Here is a 16,059-nt window from a genome sequence, read left to right as displayed (position 1 = left end):
TAGGCAGCTTTTTAACATTAACTGAAATTTAATGTGGCAATAATAAACCCAAACTTTTTATCTTGAAAAGAAATTTTCACAATAAATGATAGATATGATAAATTCCCCCGTTTAAGACAGTGTCTTACCTGAACAGCGTATCGTTGATGGCAGATTGTTTGACGGGGTTGTGACAGTCGCTGTGGCCCTCAGGAATGAAGCCTCTCTGCTTCCTGAAGCTCTGGACACCTTTAACTACAATGGCTACCCCATCCCGCACCCTCTTCCTCAGACTCATCCTCCAGCGGTCTGTGATGATGCTGATCAACCCCACAGGGAAGCTGTCAGGTGGCGGGATGTCTGGGTTTCCCACGGCCATGCTGGGGATAATCCAGATGTAGCCCGGTCCTATTAGCCCAACCTCGGTTGCTAATGAAAAAAGGTACTGTGCCTCTTCGTGGGAGCAGTAGACCAACAGGACCTGGGCGTCAATCTGCTGCAGCAGCCTCCGTGCTCGTATGTCGTTGGTGCTGTCAGCCGACATGTCGAAGGATAACACGTCCTGCAGGTCCCACATGAAGTAGCTGGTGTCTGTGAAGGACTTGATATAATCCACGTAGGCTTCGTAACCCGGGTACAGGCTGGTTATCACCACAAAGCTGTCCCAGTTGTACTCCTCCATCACCTTGAACATGCCGTTAATCTGCTGCTCAACGGAGGAACCCAGCTGGAGGAAGTTGGAACCTTCACCCTGTAGTAAAGGAGAGAAACATGGCGTCATTTTCTTCACTTAACTTGTTGGTCCTGTTCAAATAAATACAGTGTTATTTTATACACTGACTGTAGAATAAAATCTGGAGGACTGTTTTTCTTTAACCCTCTCGTGGTTACATATGTTGGTAGGGAAGCCGACATGTAATTGTGTAAATGAGCAGCAGGAAAAGGGGTTGTCCCGTCAGACCGTCAATTCCTGAAACTAAAAAAAAATTGTAAAAGTGTATGTGGGATCTGTGCACAATGTAAAAAATCTTGTGGAGTCCAAATGACCAAATTTCTTAAGAAGGTCAAACCCAGAAGATCACACATTGTCTGGGTGCAACAAATGGATGCAACCCATCCACCTGCTACCTGTTTTGGTAGCAGGTAAACTTTCTCTTGCTATTTAATCACTGAATGGCTTATCACTAAAATACACTAAAGATCTGCTGTTGTTGTATCCACCTTCCAGAACAATCAGGTCTTCTGGTTCTGGTTCTGGTCTGCTCTGCATCATCAGAAGCAGAACCAAACATAGGGAAGCAGCATTCAGCTTTTATTCACCACAAATCTGGAACAAACGTCCAGAAAACTGCAGCTGAAACACTGAGTTCATTTAAATCACTGCTCAAAAGCTGCATGTTAGAGTTGCTTTTGATTAATAATAACTGGAACATTGATGAACATATTTGATTATTTTTGATTATTTAGATTTTTATACTTCTACGATATAAAGCACTGTGAATTATCTTGTTACTGAAATCTACTGTACAAATAAACTTGAGGTAAACCTGCAAACACCAGCCTGAACAAAGACAGATGATCAGCGCATGTTTTATCTGTCGTTTGTGAAAATTCTTTCATCTTGGAAGATGAATTGCTGTCGCTCTGATCAGAAGCAGAGATCAGACCTAAAATGTGATTTCCCTTCTCTTCGCTATATTTTCAGTAAGTCTCCTCCTATAGTTTGAACAGTCACAATTCCACTAGATATGTTATTATATAATCAGTGAAATAAAAATTCAAACCAAACTTTGTTTTGCCTTAGAAAGTGGAGTTTTAGTCCTGGTGTTAAATCTCTAGAGTAGCCCCTCCTGACCCGTTCCCTCCCCGGGCAGAACCCTGTCTACCCCAAACACCTAGCCCTCGCAGCTCAGGCGGTGGAGAGGTCAGGTGTCCCGAGACTGCTTGGCAGCCTGTGATCGTATTCTTCCCGACTCCCTGTTGTCCTTGACGGGTTTAGCTATCTTGTGATGAATTAGCGTCTCACAGTTTCAGACGACACGGCTAAATCCAGCCTCTGACTGCACCGTTGTTTTCTGTCACTGTTTCCTCAAACATCGATGGAAATGATGGAATAAATACACCTTTCATGGACAGTGCATTTTCTTTAATCCAGAAGAACTTAACTTACTCCACTAATAAAAGCAAACTGGGAATTAAAATAATTAAATTTCTTTGGCAGCTATTCTTCATTTTTCATTTCATTAAATCAGCCCAGAGCTCATATATTTTCCTTAAAATGGTTGCTCTTTCTGTGTTCGCCTAGAGGACACTCAGTTATCAGCGTATTTAGTGGGAGCTGGTTCTGCCCGGTGAACCCGCTGTGGACAGAGATGGATGAGGCGAACATTTACGTTTGGTGCAGAGATTTCATGCAGATTTGTACAACCTGAGAAATCCACTCCTCCTGCTGCAGATCTGTCAGTGCTACAGCCTCAATCAGTCTGTTCCCTCACTGACAGGCGCTGGGCTGTCTGGTAGTGTCTACGAGGATGTCTGGTTTTGTTTTTCTTAGTGATTCCTTCATGCTCCCTTGCACATGGAACCACAAAGTACCTTTAACTCCTCAGACCCGGACAGCTCAATTAGCGGAGGGCAGACAGATGGCTCGGTCCAAATGAGCCTGGGGCATTACCGCAGGCACCGCTGCAGCTCAAAGCCCCAAGTCACGACTGTCTTGTCAGAGTGCAAAGCGCCGTCCGAGGAATCAAAGGATGCAAGGAATCATTTACAGAAAATGGAAATTTAATTCTCCGCCAGAGATGCTGGCTCGATGGGAATGCAAATGTTAGAGTTGGATAGACTTGAAATGAACAAATTGTATGACATTTCTGTTTGGTAAAAAAAAAAAAAAGAAAAGTATAAATATCCCCAGTTGAAATTGATATTCAGTAGATCCTACGAATGCTAATATAAGGCATTTGAAGGGATATATTTATCTGGAAAATTTGCATGTGGAAACTAGCTTTCCTCTTTTAAAATAAAATAACTTTGCAGGGATGCTGATCATATAAGTGTTGCACTTTTTGCTTATATTGTAACGTAACAACCACATGCTGGGAATATACAGCAGGCTGCTTCATGGATTTTCATATTCAGGACGTAATACATGTTTTATTTCAGAAACAATTTTATTAACTATTTAAAATCTTACTGTACCTTGACAAACTCTAATTCATTCTATGGCACTGCATGAGGTTTAAACCAATTTAATACTAAGTAATTACATTGTTTTTACTTTTCCCAGAATGTCTCAGTATTGTAGATTTGATATTTATCTGACTTGCATACATTTTCTCCCCTTGCATATAAATTATTAGTCTGATTAACAACATAAGTTCTATTGAGCAGAAATTTCCTGCCATTTCTCCTTAGTTGGGTGAAAAAAAATAAATGTGCCAACTTTCAATTGGACCTTTTTCCATTTAGAAGACACTCAGCTCTGCTATCTGAAAGTGCCTGCTATGAAACATAATGCAATAAATAAATGATGAAAAACCTTCAGGGTGGAATTAAGAAAGTGAAATATTAGTCAACATTCATAGTTCCAAAGATGAATTTAACTATAGTTATGTTTGTTCACAAACATTTAAACCTGATGTTTGCTTTCATGTTTGAACATAAAACAGTGTTTAAGATTTTGATCACATGATTCAATCAAAGCCAATCCCACAGTCACACCCACACACACACACACACACACACGCACACACACGGCCCTTCATGGAGAGAGTGACTTCTGGCGACTTCTCCTGGTTGTGACATGTGTGCCTCCGCCACGCAGCAGGAAGTACCCTGGAAACAGCTTCCTGTGCTGCTGACGTCACACAGATCCTGCACGATGACACACTATCCTGGCATTTCTCACTAAACATTAGATTTTCTCTCTGGTTATCAATAATCAAATTAAAATTGATGAACTATAAAGTTACAGACGGAAACCTGCTAAGCTCCAGAAACTCTGCACTGACATTCACAATAAGACTTTCATTTTTAGTATTTGTGACATTTAAAGTGACTAAATCTTTTTCAGTGCCCTCTAAAATGAAGCACTCAAACACTTCCATCCTCTGTTCACTTCCCAGTCTTTCACATTTCAGTGGCTGCAGAATGAAGCTGGATTTCATGGATGTCCACTGACCGCCAACACTGCTCCTCGCTCCCTGCTGGCTGCTGCTTATCAGTGTTTTAACACTGTTGCCTTTAGTTGAGATAAGTCGGGCTGCAACAGTGAAGTCAGTTTTAAAATGCAGGATGTGGCAGCGGAGAGAAGTGAGTTCAAAAAGTAGAAAAGACAGACGGATAAAAAAAGAACTGCTCTAGTTTAGAGAACCGCCCCAGGCTCTTGTTCTTGCGAGACTTACATTTTGTTCTCTTAAAACACTCTGGTTCGCAGGATGGGATGCGTCAGTCTGCAGAATGGATCCCTTAAAGAATGCTTTGAAGTTCAACTCACAATATCAAACTAATTTTTAATGATTGGAGGAAAATTTTCCATATATATACCTGCACTTTTGACTGCTAAATTACATTTGAAGCACACCAAATGTCTGCGTTTCCCAATCACATTAGCCCTGCTATTTTATGATAACCCTACTGGCAAAATCAAAGCTTTCTCTTCTCCTTAAATTGACGTGTAGCCGTCTGGTTGTTTTAACCTCCAAGACCAACAGCCTATAATCTAATGTAATAGAACAAAGTAAAATGGCTTAAGAAAAGGAATCTGATCAGCCTGTAACATCCACCCGTCACTTTCCAAGATCAGAATTTACTTCTAGTGATGCATTTAAAAGTGAGTGAGCTCCATTGGTTTAACTGCTTCTGACAGCATCACATAAATCAACTGTGATATGAAGATAAAAGCTGTCAGATAAATATGGTAAGATAAAGAGGGCAATCTTATTTTTCTCTGAAATGTGCAGTGGAGTTGATATCAAGCTAAGCACACCAATATTACAATAACTATCTTCACACTGATGTTTTTTTACATTCACACATTGATGATTTGCACTTAAAACTTAAAACTGCAATTGTTGGATATTTACAGTAATATTGAACACCTGTGCTTTATGTTGTAGTTAAAATCTGTTTAACACTGAACAGCTGTTGAACCTACAGTTCACCCAGAAAGTATTCAACCACCTCACTTTTTCCACATTTTATGTTACAACTTTATTTCATAATGTATTAAATGACTCTCCTTTGTCAAACTTCTTTACAGAAATACCTTGTTATGACAATTTCTCATTTATGTCAGTATTCACAACCTTTGCTTGTCACTTCGTTGATCCACCTTTGGCAGCGGTTTCAGCCTCAGGTCTCGTTGAATCCGATGCCATTAGCTCAGCTCACTAATCTTTAAGCAGTTTGGCCCGTTCTTCTCAAACTCCATCAGATTGGATGAAGATGTCCGTCATTTTCAGATCTCTCCAGAGTTGTTCAATCAGATTCAAGTCTCTGGTTTGGCCCATTTGGATCCTTCTCCAGATTTGTACCTTGAGACAATCTTGTCTTTGAAATCTACAGACAATTCCTTTGATTTCATTCTCGGTGTTTGACCTCTGACCTGCACTGTCAACTGTGGGACCTAATATAGGCAGGTAGGTGCTATCCAAATCAAGTCCAATCAACTGAATTCACCAGAACTGGACTAAATCTTGACTTGGTTATCATGAACACCAGGATTTCTTTCAGTGTCCATCTGTAGGATGTTTTGATTAGTGGAATTGAAACTGTTAACTTGCCTTTATTTAGTATTTTATTAATTTTATTGTTGAACTCACAGTTTTTGATTTGGTAACTGGTACTAATTGTAACTCAGTAAAACAGTCATCTCTCTGTGTTGTTAAAGGTCAGTGATAATAACCTGATCCTTGCTGCCTGTTGTGTAGATGTAGTGAATATATAGTGAATGATTCCCCAGGGCCTCACGAAATTAGGAATGGATCTGGTGAGGCATGTCAGTCTGGAAGCTGGTGCCGCAGCAGGGGTGAGGAGATTACGTTCGCTTTCCAACAGGGACGCTCCACATTAATAACACGTTCAACACTTTCCTGACAGGCAGCTTTAATGCCTTCACTAGACAGCATATATTAACAGCTTCAAATTCTTTTACTGTCTAATTACCAGTAAAGAGCAGTGATTTATTTCAACACCTACCATCTTATTTCTTATTACACGTGTTTATTCTGCAAGTGATTATGATTGATTTGCTCTACCTGCATTTGAGTTAGAATTGCTTCAGTGTAAATGAGCAGCAGGAGACATTAACTGATGAGTAAAACCTCTTTCATTACCTTGGACGAGCATGCTTATGGCTACATCACACAGCAGCTCTGCTAAAATGGCTGAAGCTGATGAGGGAGATGTCTGAAAACATGTGAATTATGGAAATCATAAAGATCTTACTGGTGTTTACTTGCTTCTAATTAAACAAGTGAAGGGTAAACACCAACACTACAGGAAGTGAGGGTTTGAAATTATTTGATGATGATGAACTGAAATGTAAAATTTTTTGACTAAAAATGAAATAAACGTGTATATTTTTCACTGATAAATGTTCACTGAGAGGAGAGTACTTCCACCTTACCCTTTCATCCAGACTGCTGAAGGTTCGTTTTCGACTCGAGGAAACTCACCTCCTGTTGGCAAACCCTGTTAATGCAGATTAACTGCAAAATCATCTCATTGCTCTTTACAGGACAACATATCTCTCCCATTTAGAAGCAACTTCTCTCTCTCTCTCTCTCTCTCTCTCTCTCTTTGTGGCATATGCTGTGAAGGGCAGATTATGGGGAGAAAAACAGAAACTAAAAAAAAAGGATTTGGTTCAAATGGGTGTGGATTACAACTCTCACTGAGTTTCTGGAGGAAAAATCCCCCTCAGGGCTGAGCTGTCTGTATCCAGGCTGTTTAAATGCATTCAGTTTGGAAATAAACATGCATTTTTAGTCCATTTTATCTAAAATCGGGTGATTAAAATAATGAGATACTAACAAAAGAACCAAATACTATCTCTGAATTTTAGATTATCTACTAATTTCACATTTAGTTAACAAGTGGACTAAATTTCCTATTACTTTTTAATGTTAAGATTTATCAATCAAGTTTTTGTACAGCAGATTTCAGCAACAACGCCGAACATATTGCTTTACATCGTTAAAACACAAAGACGCGTCAAGCAAGAAAACAATTCATTGAAATAAGTAAAGAAATTAAACATGCAATATTTAATAAAATACATTTTTAGGGTTAGGACGACATCCTTTTAAATTTATTATCACAAAACCATGGGTGCTGAAAATTTGAATTTTTGGAGAATTTTAATTCCTTAATAAAGTCAAACAAAGTTTTCCCACCTGGTTAAATAATCATAAAAGAATACAATGGTACTGTGACAAATTAGCCTGGTAAAAACCAGTCACTTGTTTTACGCTTTGCTTCATACAGAGGGTCTGGACCCTCAGACATAGAGACACTACTGATTACTCAAGGATTGGATCTGTGTTTAGGCAGTCGCTTGCGTTTTTCTTTGATGTATATAAAACGCGAAAGCTAAACATTCCTCTTTTTTCACCTCTAATCGCTCAGTATTTGGAATTGTGAATGCCATCCTTTACTTCCTCTGTTGCCATTGCCAAACTACAACCATATATAGGTTCCAATTTAAAAACAACTCAGAAATTCAAAGTCATTGTTCACAACTTCTGTTCACTGTTTGGCCAGGATGAAATGCATCCTGAGAAATTGAGCTCACTGGGACAAATCCCAGATGGAGTACTGAAAAAATACAGCAGGATGAAAACAAAGTAGAAATTAATTTTACCACCCAGTTTGGCTCCTTTCTTATAAACATTAGATTGGTCTGACAGATATTCAGAAAAACAACCAATACCTGAAACTTTGAGATCAATAATCTGGCCACAGGAAGTGGGTCTGATGACTGATTACCAGAGCACAAATGATCAACCACTAAATGGCAAAAAGCAGCTAAACAGAAGTGAAGGCCTTTAACCTGACTTGGCATTACATTAGAGCCAGAACCGCTTACAGACAGATGTTGTTGGTTAAAAGTAGATGTAGCTCGGTGTTGCTGGAAATTAGATAAACAATCAACATTTAAACCAAAATAAGCTATAAGGTCAGACACAGCCTAGCAGACGGCTGCACAAAGATCAGAATAAAAGCTGCTTTACAGAGAAGCTGGATTCCTTTTTATGGACAGAATAAACAAGTTCATCATTTGGCCCGGTTGTCTTTTAAAAGTTCTTTATAAAGCTGAAGACCAACTCTGCTCCATTTTTATCAGCTTAGCTTCTCTGCTTAAAGCCAAGTTTCAGTCGTGCTGCCCCCAGCCATCTCCTGAGTCTCCTGACTTCTTTTGTCAAGATTATCAGACAAACTGCAGATGAAAATGGATCAAAAAAAGCTAACATCTCTCTCCTCCAGTGTAACTCTTGTAAACTCCCTTATTCAAAAGGTTTTAAGCGTACTGGAAAGCTTAGGGGTGACTAAATGTCCAGCCAGTTATACAAAGTAGTCTAAAGATTTCCTTGGAGGTTTAGATCAATCTTAGTGATGTATGCATATCTTACATTGCATAAATGTTGATTATGTTCACTCTCAAAATTGATATTTCCCCCAGCCGTGTCCTATTCTACACCCTGACATCCACTGTTCCCTAAATCTTTTAAGATCATCAGTTTGAACAAGCATTTCCCTTGGCATCACATTCCTCTGCCAGCCTGTCCTCTGTACACATCTGTAGTAGACAACCAGGAGAAAGCCATTTTGAAAGGATTACTGTCTGTCCCTGTGGCTGATCCCTTTGTGGAGAGTATTTGTGCCTCCTTGATGGATCACTGCTGCTAAACCTTCCAGCTTCAAACCAAACAAAGTTTAAACACTCAGATGTGTCACAGGCATCTCTTGAGCCCTCTACCACGACTCCCTTCTCACAACATACGGAGCTGAGCTGATTTCAAACACCACATTGATCGTAAAGTCAAAGGTTAGATTAAATATGAGAGATTTCTGTTTCTGGTTCCATTTCCTGATTTCTATTAATGCATTTATCTGCAGACGGAGATTGTTTAAAGATTCATTATAAAAACAATAGAGTCTAATGTCATTTATTTCAGCACATTCACTGTCCATATGGAAATAATGATGTTTGATGACATACATCATTAGCTTTCAGGGAAACGGTTTCCTTGCTGCTTTTGGGAGTGTAATTACAGTACAGTAGGCGTTAGACTGTTTGGAGTGATTGACTAATATATTACAACAGACAGAACCTGAACATCAGGTTCTAACTGGAATGTGCCCATAAGTAAAACAGTTCTGTTGAACCAAAACACAAAGCAATTTACAGTTTATAGAGTAATTTGTTATATATATATATAAGAATATAGTGATATTAGCAGAAAGATGTGATTTTACCAGAAAACATATCTTAAAGAGAAAAGTCATTTTAATGAGAATCGTAGACAGTCATGAAGATCTGACTTAACCAGCTCAGTCTGTGTAGTTTCTTCTAAACATACACAGTTGCTATGAAAAATAACTGGCAGTGGGGCCATTTCAAAGTCCTGCTACTGATAATAATTTGATGCTGATGTGTTAAAAAATAAGTATTTTTTTAAGTATTAGGGATTATATAAAAGATACTATTAAAAATGTTTTGCTGTTTTTCACATAAGTGTTCTCCTAATATTACAGCTTTATGCTGGTAATAATAGAACATCATTATCATAATTAAAGAAAAAAACTTAGTTTGCCCCTAATACTCTATTATTGAGTTGAGCTGAATTCAAAGTCCAAATAAATAGAAGCTGTAAAAAAGATGGTAGGCCTTGGGCGTGCTCTTGTCAGTCAACCCATTGGCAAAAGGAAGTTCAGATTTTTTAACAATTAATCTTCAAAAACCAAAAGTTAATTAAAAGATTAAATCAACTTATTGGCCAACCCTTAGAACTAACGCTAACATCCACGCCGTTGAAGCATTTCGCTAATTGCCCCTTTTAGCTATGGAGGGAGACATGCCAAGAAAAAGTGCCTAGAAAACAACAGAAACCTCAAAAGTGAGGAGACATTTTAAAACAGCAACTCAGCACATTGCATGCAACCCCAAATGGGTCTTCCTTTGTCCCGTCCCTTTCTGAACTTTGACCCTGACTGACCTTGTATGGCAGGACCACTGCAGAGCCGCCGCTGATACCCACAATGGGCACGGCTGTCTGTGTGGAGATGAAGTCCAGAATCTGTGCCACAGCCTCAGAGCCAACATTGTCCTCAAACACCACACCGTGGACCCGGTTAGTTGACAGGGTGTCGCAGATCCGGGTGAGCAGAGCGCGTGGGTTAGTGTTGTTGACCAGCACAGTGATGGGGTTCACTTCCAGCGGCAGGTCCATGAAGTTTTCCCGGCTCAAGCGCCCCTTTATCTCCGTCTGGTAGGCCGGGCCGCTGAACACCACCGCTACATTCACAGAGGGCACGGGGAACCCGAAGGGCCGACCCAAACAGGAGGGGGTTGTGCAGAGCAGCAGCAGCAACAGCGGCAGCGGTGGCGGCCACCACAGGGAGTCACTCCAACTGCCCAGACGAAGGCCCATCTCAGTCACCTACTGCCTGTAGAACGGGTTGGAGTAGAGAGAGGGGATCAAAAGAGGGTTGATAGATTAGATCATTTAAAAAAAAAAAAAAAATATATATATATATATATATATATATATATATATTTTTTTTTTTTTTTTTTTTTTTTTTTAAGTTTTCTTAAAAAGTTTTCTTCACTTTGATTAAGAGGCTAAACAACATTTTGTCTTTGTTCTGATCCTCGTTCTAGTCTGAAATGTCCATTAACGAGGCCCAGAGTGATACTTTTAGACTGCAACCACATACAAGAGGGAGCTTTGGCCGGGCTGTGGCGTCTCAGGCCGGCAGCTGCCACCCTGCTGTTGCTGCATTCAGCCTGCCAACCCAACAGATGGTGTCCAGTGTTTAATGCAACAAATGGAGAACAAGGGGATTTAGAATATTTCTCTCGTGACAGTACTTTTGATGCTGTTAGTTTCGTCAGCAGTTCCAGGCTTAATCACATAAAGGTTCTAATGCATGCTGTTCACTATCCTGATTAATGAGATGTTTTGTGTTATGGCGGATTTTTGGAGTCACTTTTCTGCTTTTCTTATGAGTTTTAAAATTAGGATTTATATTTTTTGAGCAACCCCAAATGGGTCTTCCTTGGTCCCGTCCTTCCTAGGACGGGACCAAAGCTTGTATTTACATTAAAAGCTTGCAGTGAGTGGTTTATATTGTAGCCAGACAGCAGTTTGTGTTGAGCTCTCAGACAGCACTGAGCTCTTTGTCAAATCTGTCACAGAAACGTTTGTGGCTCTTAGGGAGAGCTCTTCAATGGTCCCCTGTCACAGGACTCTGATCCACCATGTGATGGAATCCCATTGGGGTGAATATATTGTAATCCCTTGGTAATCCCTGCCAGGCGTCATGGCTTGCAGCTTGATTGCAGTGTAGAAACTTATCGAGATCCGGCTGCTGCACAAGGTAAACTGTTGTTTGGTTCTGCTGCTATACCTGTTCCTATGTTGCCTTTTAGCTATCTCACATCCTGAAATACAAATAACACGGCCTTAAAGGCATGTGATGCTTCTATGCAGACGCTTTTTTATACATGTCTTAACTCTTATTATGCACACACAGAGAGAACACTGCAGATTTGTAAGACCTAGCACAAGAACAAATGGGCTGAATATTTTTCAGCAGATATAACAAGCACAAAAACTCACAGAAACCAATCAAATTACAGAAGGAACAGTTTGAATGTAGTCTGAGCCATGCAGATCTTTGAGGCGTATGTGAATGATTTTATATGCAAGGAACTGACAGATCTAGAGGACATAAGTGGTGGCAGTAAGAATGAGCTAACATGATTTAGGGCCGAGGGATAAAATCTAATTTTGAATGCATTGAGGTGAAGAAATGGACGATTCTGAATCGATTTACAAATGACAAACTTGATTATGTTGACGCTAATTAATAACCTAATTGTGAAGAATATACAGAGAGAAACTCTGAATCACACAAGTGTAGCACCTGGACAGTTTATTAGGACATGAGCAACTGCATCCTCTGCACGAAAGGACACATTCCTCGGACAAGAGTTGTACATGAAATCAGCAAGAAATATTTTCAAACATGACAAACTTTAGAAGGCATAATGTTTTTTCCCCCATTAACTTTTTTTTGTCTTGCTGTGGTTCATGTGGTTCAGTATTTCTGTGGAGGATCTTAGAGGTGGGATGGCTGCTAATGATAATAATCTTGTAATCAGACAATAAAGGTTCTGCAGAAACTACTTGAACTTATTTATGAGTAATGCAAATACACAAAAAATAACATTAAATCATCCTAATGCAACCCTAAAACATTACCAGTAGCCATTACCAATCTGCATGATGAACTTTACTCTTTTTATAGAAACTAAAAACAAACATTAGCTATAAATAACTTAAATTTTCTCCTAACTGCCCTCAGCCACACAGTGTTGTTTCTACGTCACAGTAAATCTAAAAGTAAAGTGTGACAGATTACTGCTCAGGGGTATTTGTACAAATAAAATCCAAATAAAAAGGGATTACAGTTTATAAGTCATTTTTTCTTTCTGCTTCAGTGCCAGTTAAAGTACAGCAGTGTCAAACAAAACAAGCTTATTTAGCTGACACGTGTTTTTTCCTCCATATCGCTCCATGCCAAGTGTAGGATGGACAAGTTGAGCACTGAATGGGAGTGCATATCCTGTTTCATCTCAAAGTAGTCATAAGATGGTGGATAGGCCTGTTGCGATAAACGATAACGTTCTTAGCGTTTTTTCTTTCTGTTGATGACACTGAATGAAAAAAGGCTAAACTCCGGTGCTCTCCACTGACCCTCCCTTCCTTATTTCCTTAGTGTAATGTCCAGCGCACACGACACGAGTTATCGGCCGATTGTCGGCCCATTTTCAAAACCTGAGAGACACATTAGCCGACAGAAATCCTAGGTATTGTTATACCTAGGATTTCTAGGTATAACAATACCTAGAAATCCTAGGTACCTAGATTTCTGGGTATCTGGGTATCTGGCCCAGATACCCAGATATTTCTGGGTATCTGGGCCAGATAATGTTTGGTCTCTCAGGTTCGATCGGGTTCACTGTGTAGTTTCCAGCCACATGGGCACAAGATAATGGCTACAAGTCCAGTTAACTAATTTTAATATCAGGCATTAATCAATGCTTTACTATAATCTACCTGTGATGCATGTGGCTAGAGTCAGCGTAAAGTCTTGACTGAATGAAAATCATTATAACCTATTTATGTCACGTTAACGAAGAGCAGCTGAAAACTTACCGGGTTCATCAACTGCGGTAGCAATTTGGCTCCAACTCCTCCTCTTGTCATTTCTATATTCTTTTCACAAAATGTTGAATAAACATTAATGTTGTTTCCACATATCATCTCCAATGTTGCTGGACTTTGGGTTGCCAGTGTCAGCTGTTTGGGATTCCCAGGAGGAGAATCCGAGCTTTCTGATTGGCTACCTGTCACATTCAGCGTTAAGCTCCCAGTCGGGGAAAACCCCTGATTTAGATCAGAGCGGCCACAACGATCTACCGTAACCCACAATACACTGCAGGAAGATTGGTTACGAAATCACCAGCGACAATCTTAGATCGGCCAACGTTCTAAGATTGTTGTAAGGGGAAAATAGGGGCAAAAAATCGTGTGGTATGAACTACTGCATTAGGTAGTCGGATGTGCCCGTCTTCTCTATTTAAATCTAGTGATTACTGAAGGGCAGTACAGTATACAGACTTCATAATCTGCACTCTTTTGGTCGAATGCAGTATTTATTTCCACTTTGGCTTTATGTTGTTTAGTTTTTATTCAAGTACGCTTTTTGTTAATGAAGACTGAGAATCCATTTTATTGTTGTTTTTGGTTGTTTTGTTTATCAGTTCCAGTGTTATGTGTTCTTTTGACAATAAAGTGTATCTATGGCAGGAAATCGCAGGCATTATTAGTCATTTCCATTAAATCAGTGTCAAAAGGTCTTGAAACAATATTATCGTTTATCACAATAATTTTTTAGACAATCGCTCAGCAAAATTTGTTATCGTGACAGGCCTAATGGTGGACAAGCCAAGTTTTTCCCTGTTATATGCTAGTGTTTAATTTAATAGAAACAGGCTTACAACTTAACTAAAATAGCTTCATTTAGCATCATTCTAACTGAACTGGACTGTTTTGCAAAGAAGACTGATCAAAAGTTGAAACTGCTGGACATTAGAGCTGGTAGAAACACACCACACATTCATAGGGCTGAATACATTTTGATTTACACATTTCAGATTTAAAAACCAATATCAATACTATTACTACTTTATGCTGTTCTATCACAAAAAATCTTAATGTAAAAAGAGAAGATGCCTTTGCTCATACAGGTCTGCTGGTGTTGGATCCGTTTAGAATAAGACATGATTACTGAGATCTGTTTGTTCCAGAGACATGAAATACATGGTTTGTCTGTCCTGTGTGTTTACTACCCCGTCTGCTTGGCTCTCAGTTCTTGTTGATCGTGTAGTTAGCAGCAGAAACAGGAGACAGGTTGTTGCTGTCGTCACAACGCAGATCCAACCTGGATTCACTGTGAGTCATTGTGCTCCTGCTGACGCAAGCTGTGGAACACACTACCTCCCAAACCCTCATTTACACACACTTACTTTATTATAAGCTTTGACTCAACTTGTGTTATTATTAGTTACTATTATATGTATTGGCTTATGATATGAATACAGTAACATTTGGTAATAAATAATTCACTTGTTTTTCTAAAGCTATGGTAAATTAGTTTTCTTTGTAAATTAGAAAAAATGTTGTAGTTGATTGCATTTATTTATTTCTCTGATATGTTTTCATTTCTTTTCTCGGTGACAAGAAGACAAATAAATTTTCACCTGTCTCATATTACAAATTGTAACTCTAATTTGAATGAATTCATGTTGATTTTTCATTTCCTAGTTTTGCAATGTCTATTTTCCATCAATAGTGATACAAAAGGAAAGCAGTGAGCCAGAAATGTAAAAATTTTATGATGGTTTATAACTAAAAGGTGTTTAAACTTTATACCAATACAAAGAGGAATCTTTAATTTTCTATACTGCTGATTTTTTAGGCAAAAGATAAATAAATCTAACCATTTTATATGTTATTGTCACAACAAGCAAACTGTAGGCAATTCAGCCACCATTGAGTAAAAACATTAACTGAAGTGTTGCTTTCCTCTGTAGCATTATAACAGTTGTGACTGACATGTGGTCAATATCAATTCAATCAAAAATACGAGAAAGTTAAATAATTTCACTGAGCTCTTATCTAGAACCGCACGGCATTCTGGGTTATGTAGGCAGAGAGAAATGAGTCAGGAATGGTTGTGGGATCACACAGATTGCCCTCTAAATGTTGTCCGTTCCACCAGGTCATAATGTTATGCCTAATTGAGGGCTACATTTTGTTGGGTTTCATGTTTTATACAAAGAGGACAGTTATCTGCGTTGTTAGTAAAGTCACTGTTAAAGGTGGTAGTTGTTTAGTTACCCGTCAGCCAGTGAAAATAACCAGGAAGATTAGCAGCTGCTTCTTACTAACAGTCTGCTCTCTGTCTCAGACTCTGAGACTCTGACTAATGAACATTGAAGATGTGCTTAACCCCCTCTAGTGGGAGACACACAGAGGAAGCAGCCTCTTCACAGAAGGAGCTCCCAGAGGTTTTTCATGAATTATTTACCAATATTTTCCCCACTGACATCTGGATACTTTGATAACTCCAGCAGGTGAATAATAACTTTCAGCTCATATAAATTGAAATCTTTTCATCTACAGAACTTGGTACACATTTTGACATTGAATATTGTATGTTTATAATCCGTCATCAAAAGAAATCATCTATTTCTTCCTAGTGTGTATTTTAATTTGAAACATG

General features: G+C 39.1%; 1 protein-coding gene across 1 annotated transcript in view; it reads right to left on the bottom strand.

Annotated features, from left to right (window-relative positions):
* The window catches only part of grin2ca (glutamate receptor, ionotropic, N-methyl D-aspartate 2Ca), a 35,753-nt gene extending 25,051 nt beyond the window's left edge, over positions 1-10,702 (bottom strand). Inside the window, exons 1-2 of the mRNA XM_014981204.2 lie at positions 10,200-10,702; positions 129-730 (exon numbers count right to left, since the gene is read on the bottom strand). Coding sequence (XP_014836690.1) covers positions 129-730; positions 10,200-10,634 — 1,037 coding nt within the window. The 5' untranslated portion in view covers positions 10,635-10,702. The remainder of the gene's footprint in view (positions 1-128; positions 731-10,199) is intronic.
* Positions 10,703-16,059: the final 5,357 nt, after the last annotated feature.

This window comes from Poecilia mexicana, unplaced genomic scaffold, assembly GCF_051168715.1.
Source record: "Poecilia mexicana isolate PSO_F unplaced genomic scaffold, ASM5116871v1 scaffold_8, whole genome shotgun sequence".
Taxonomy (NCBI): Eukaryota; Metazoa; Chordata; class Actinopteri; order Cyprinodontiformes; family Poeciliidae; genus Poecilia; species Poecilia mexicana.
The sequence above is the reverse complement of the archived record's forward strand: the minus strand, read 5'-3'. Positions and strand labels throughout refer to the sequence as shown.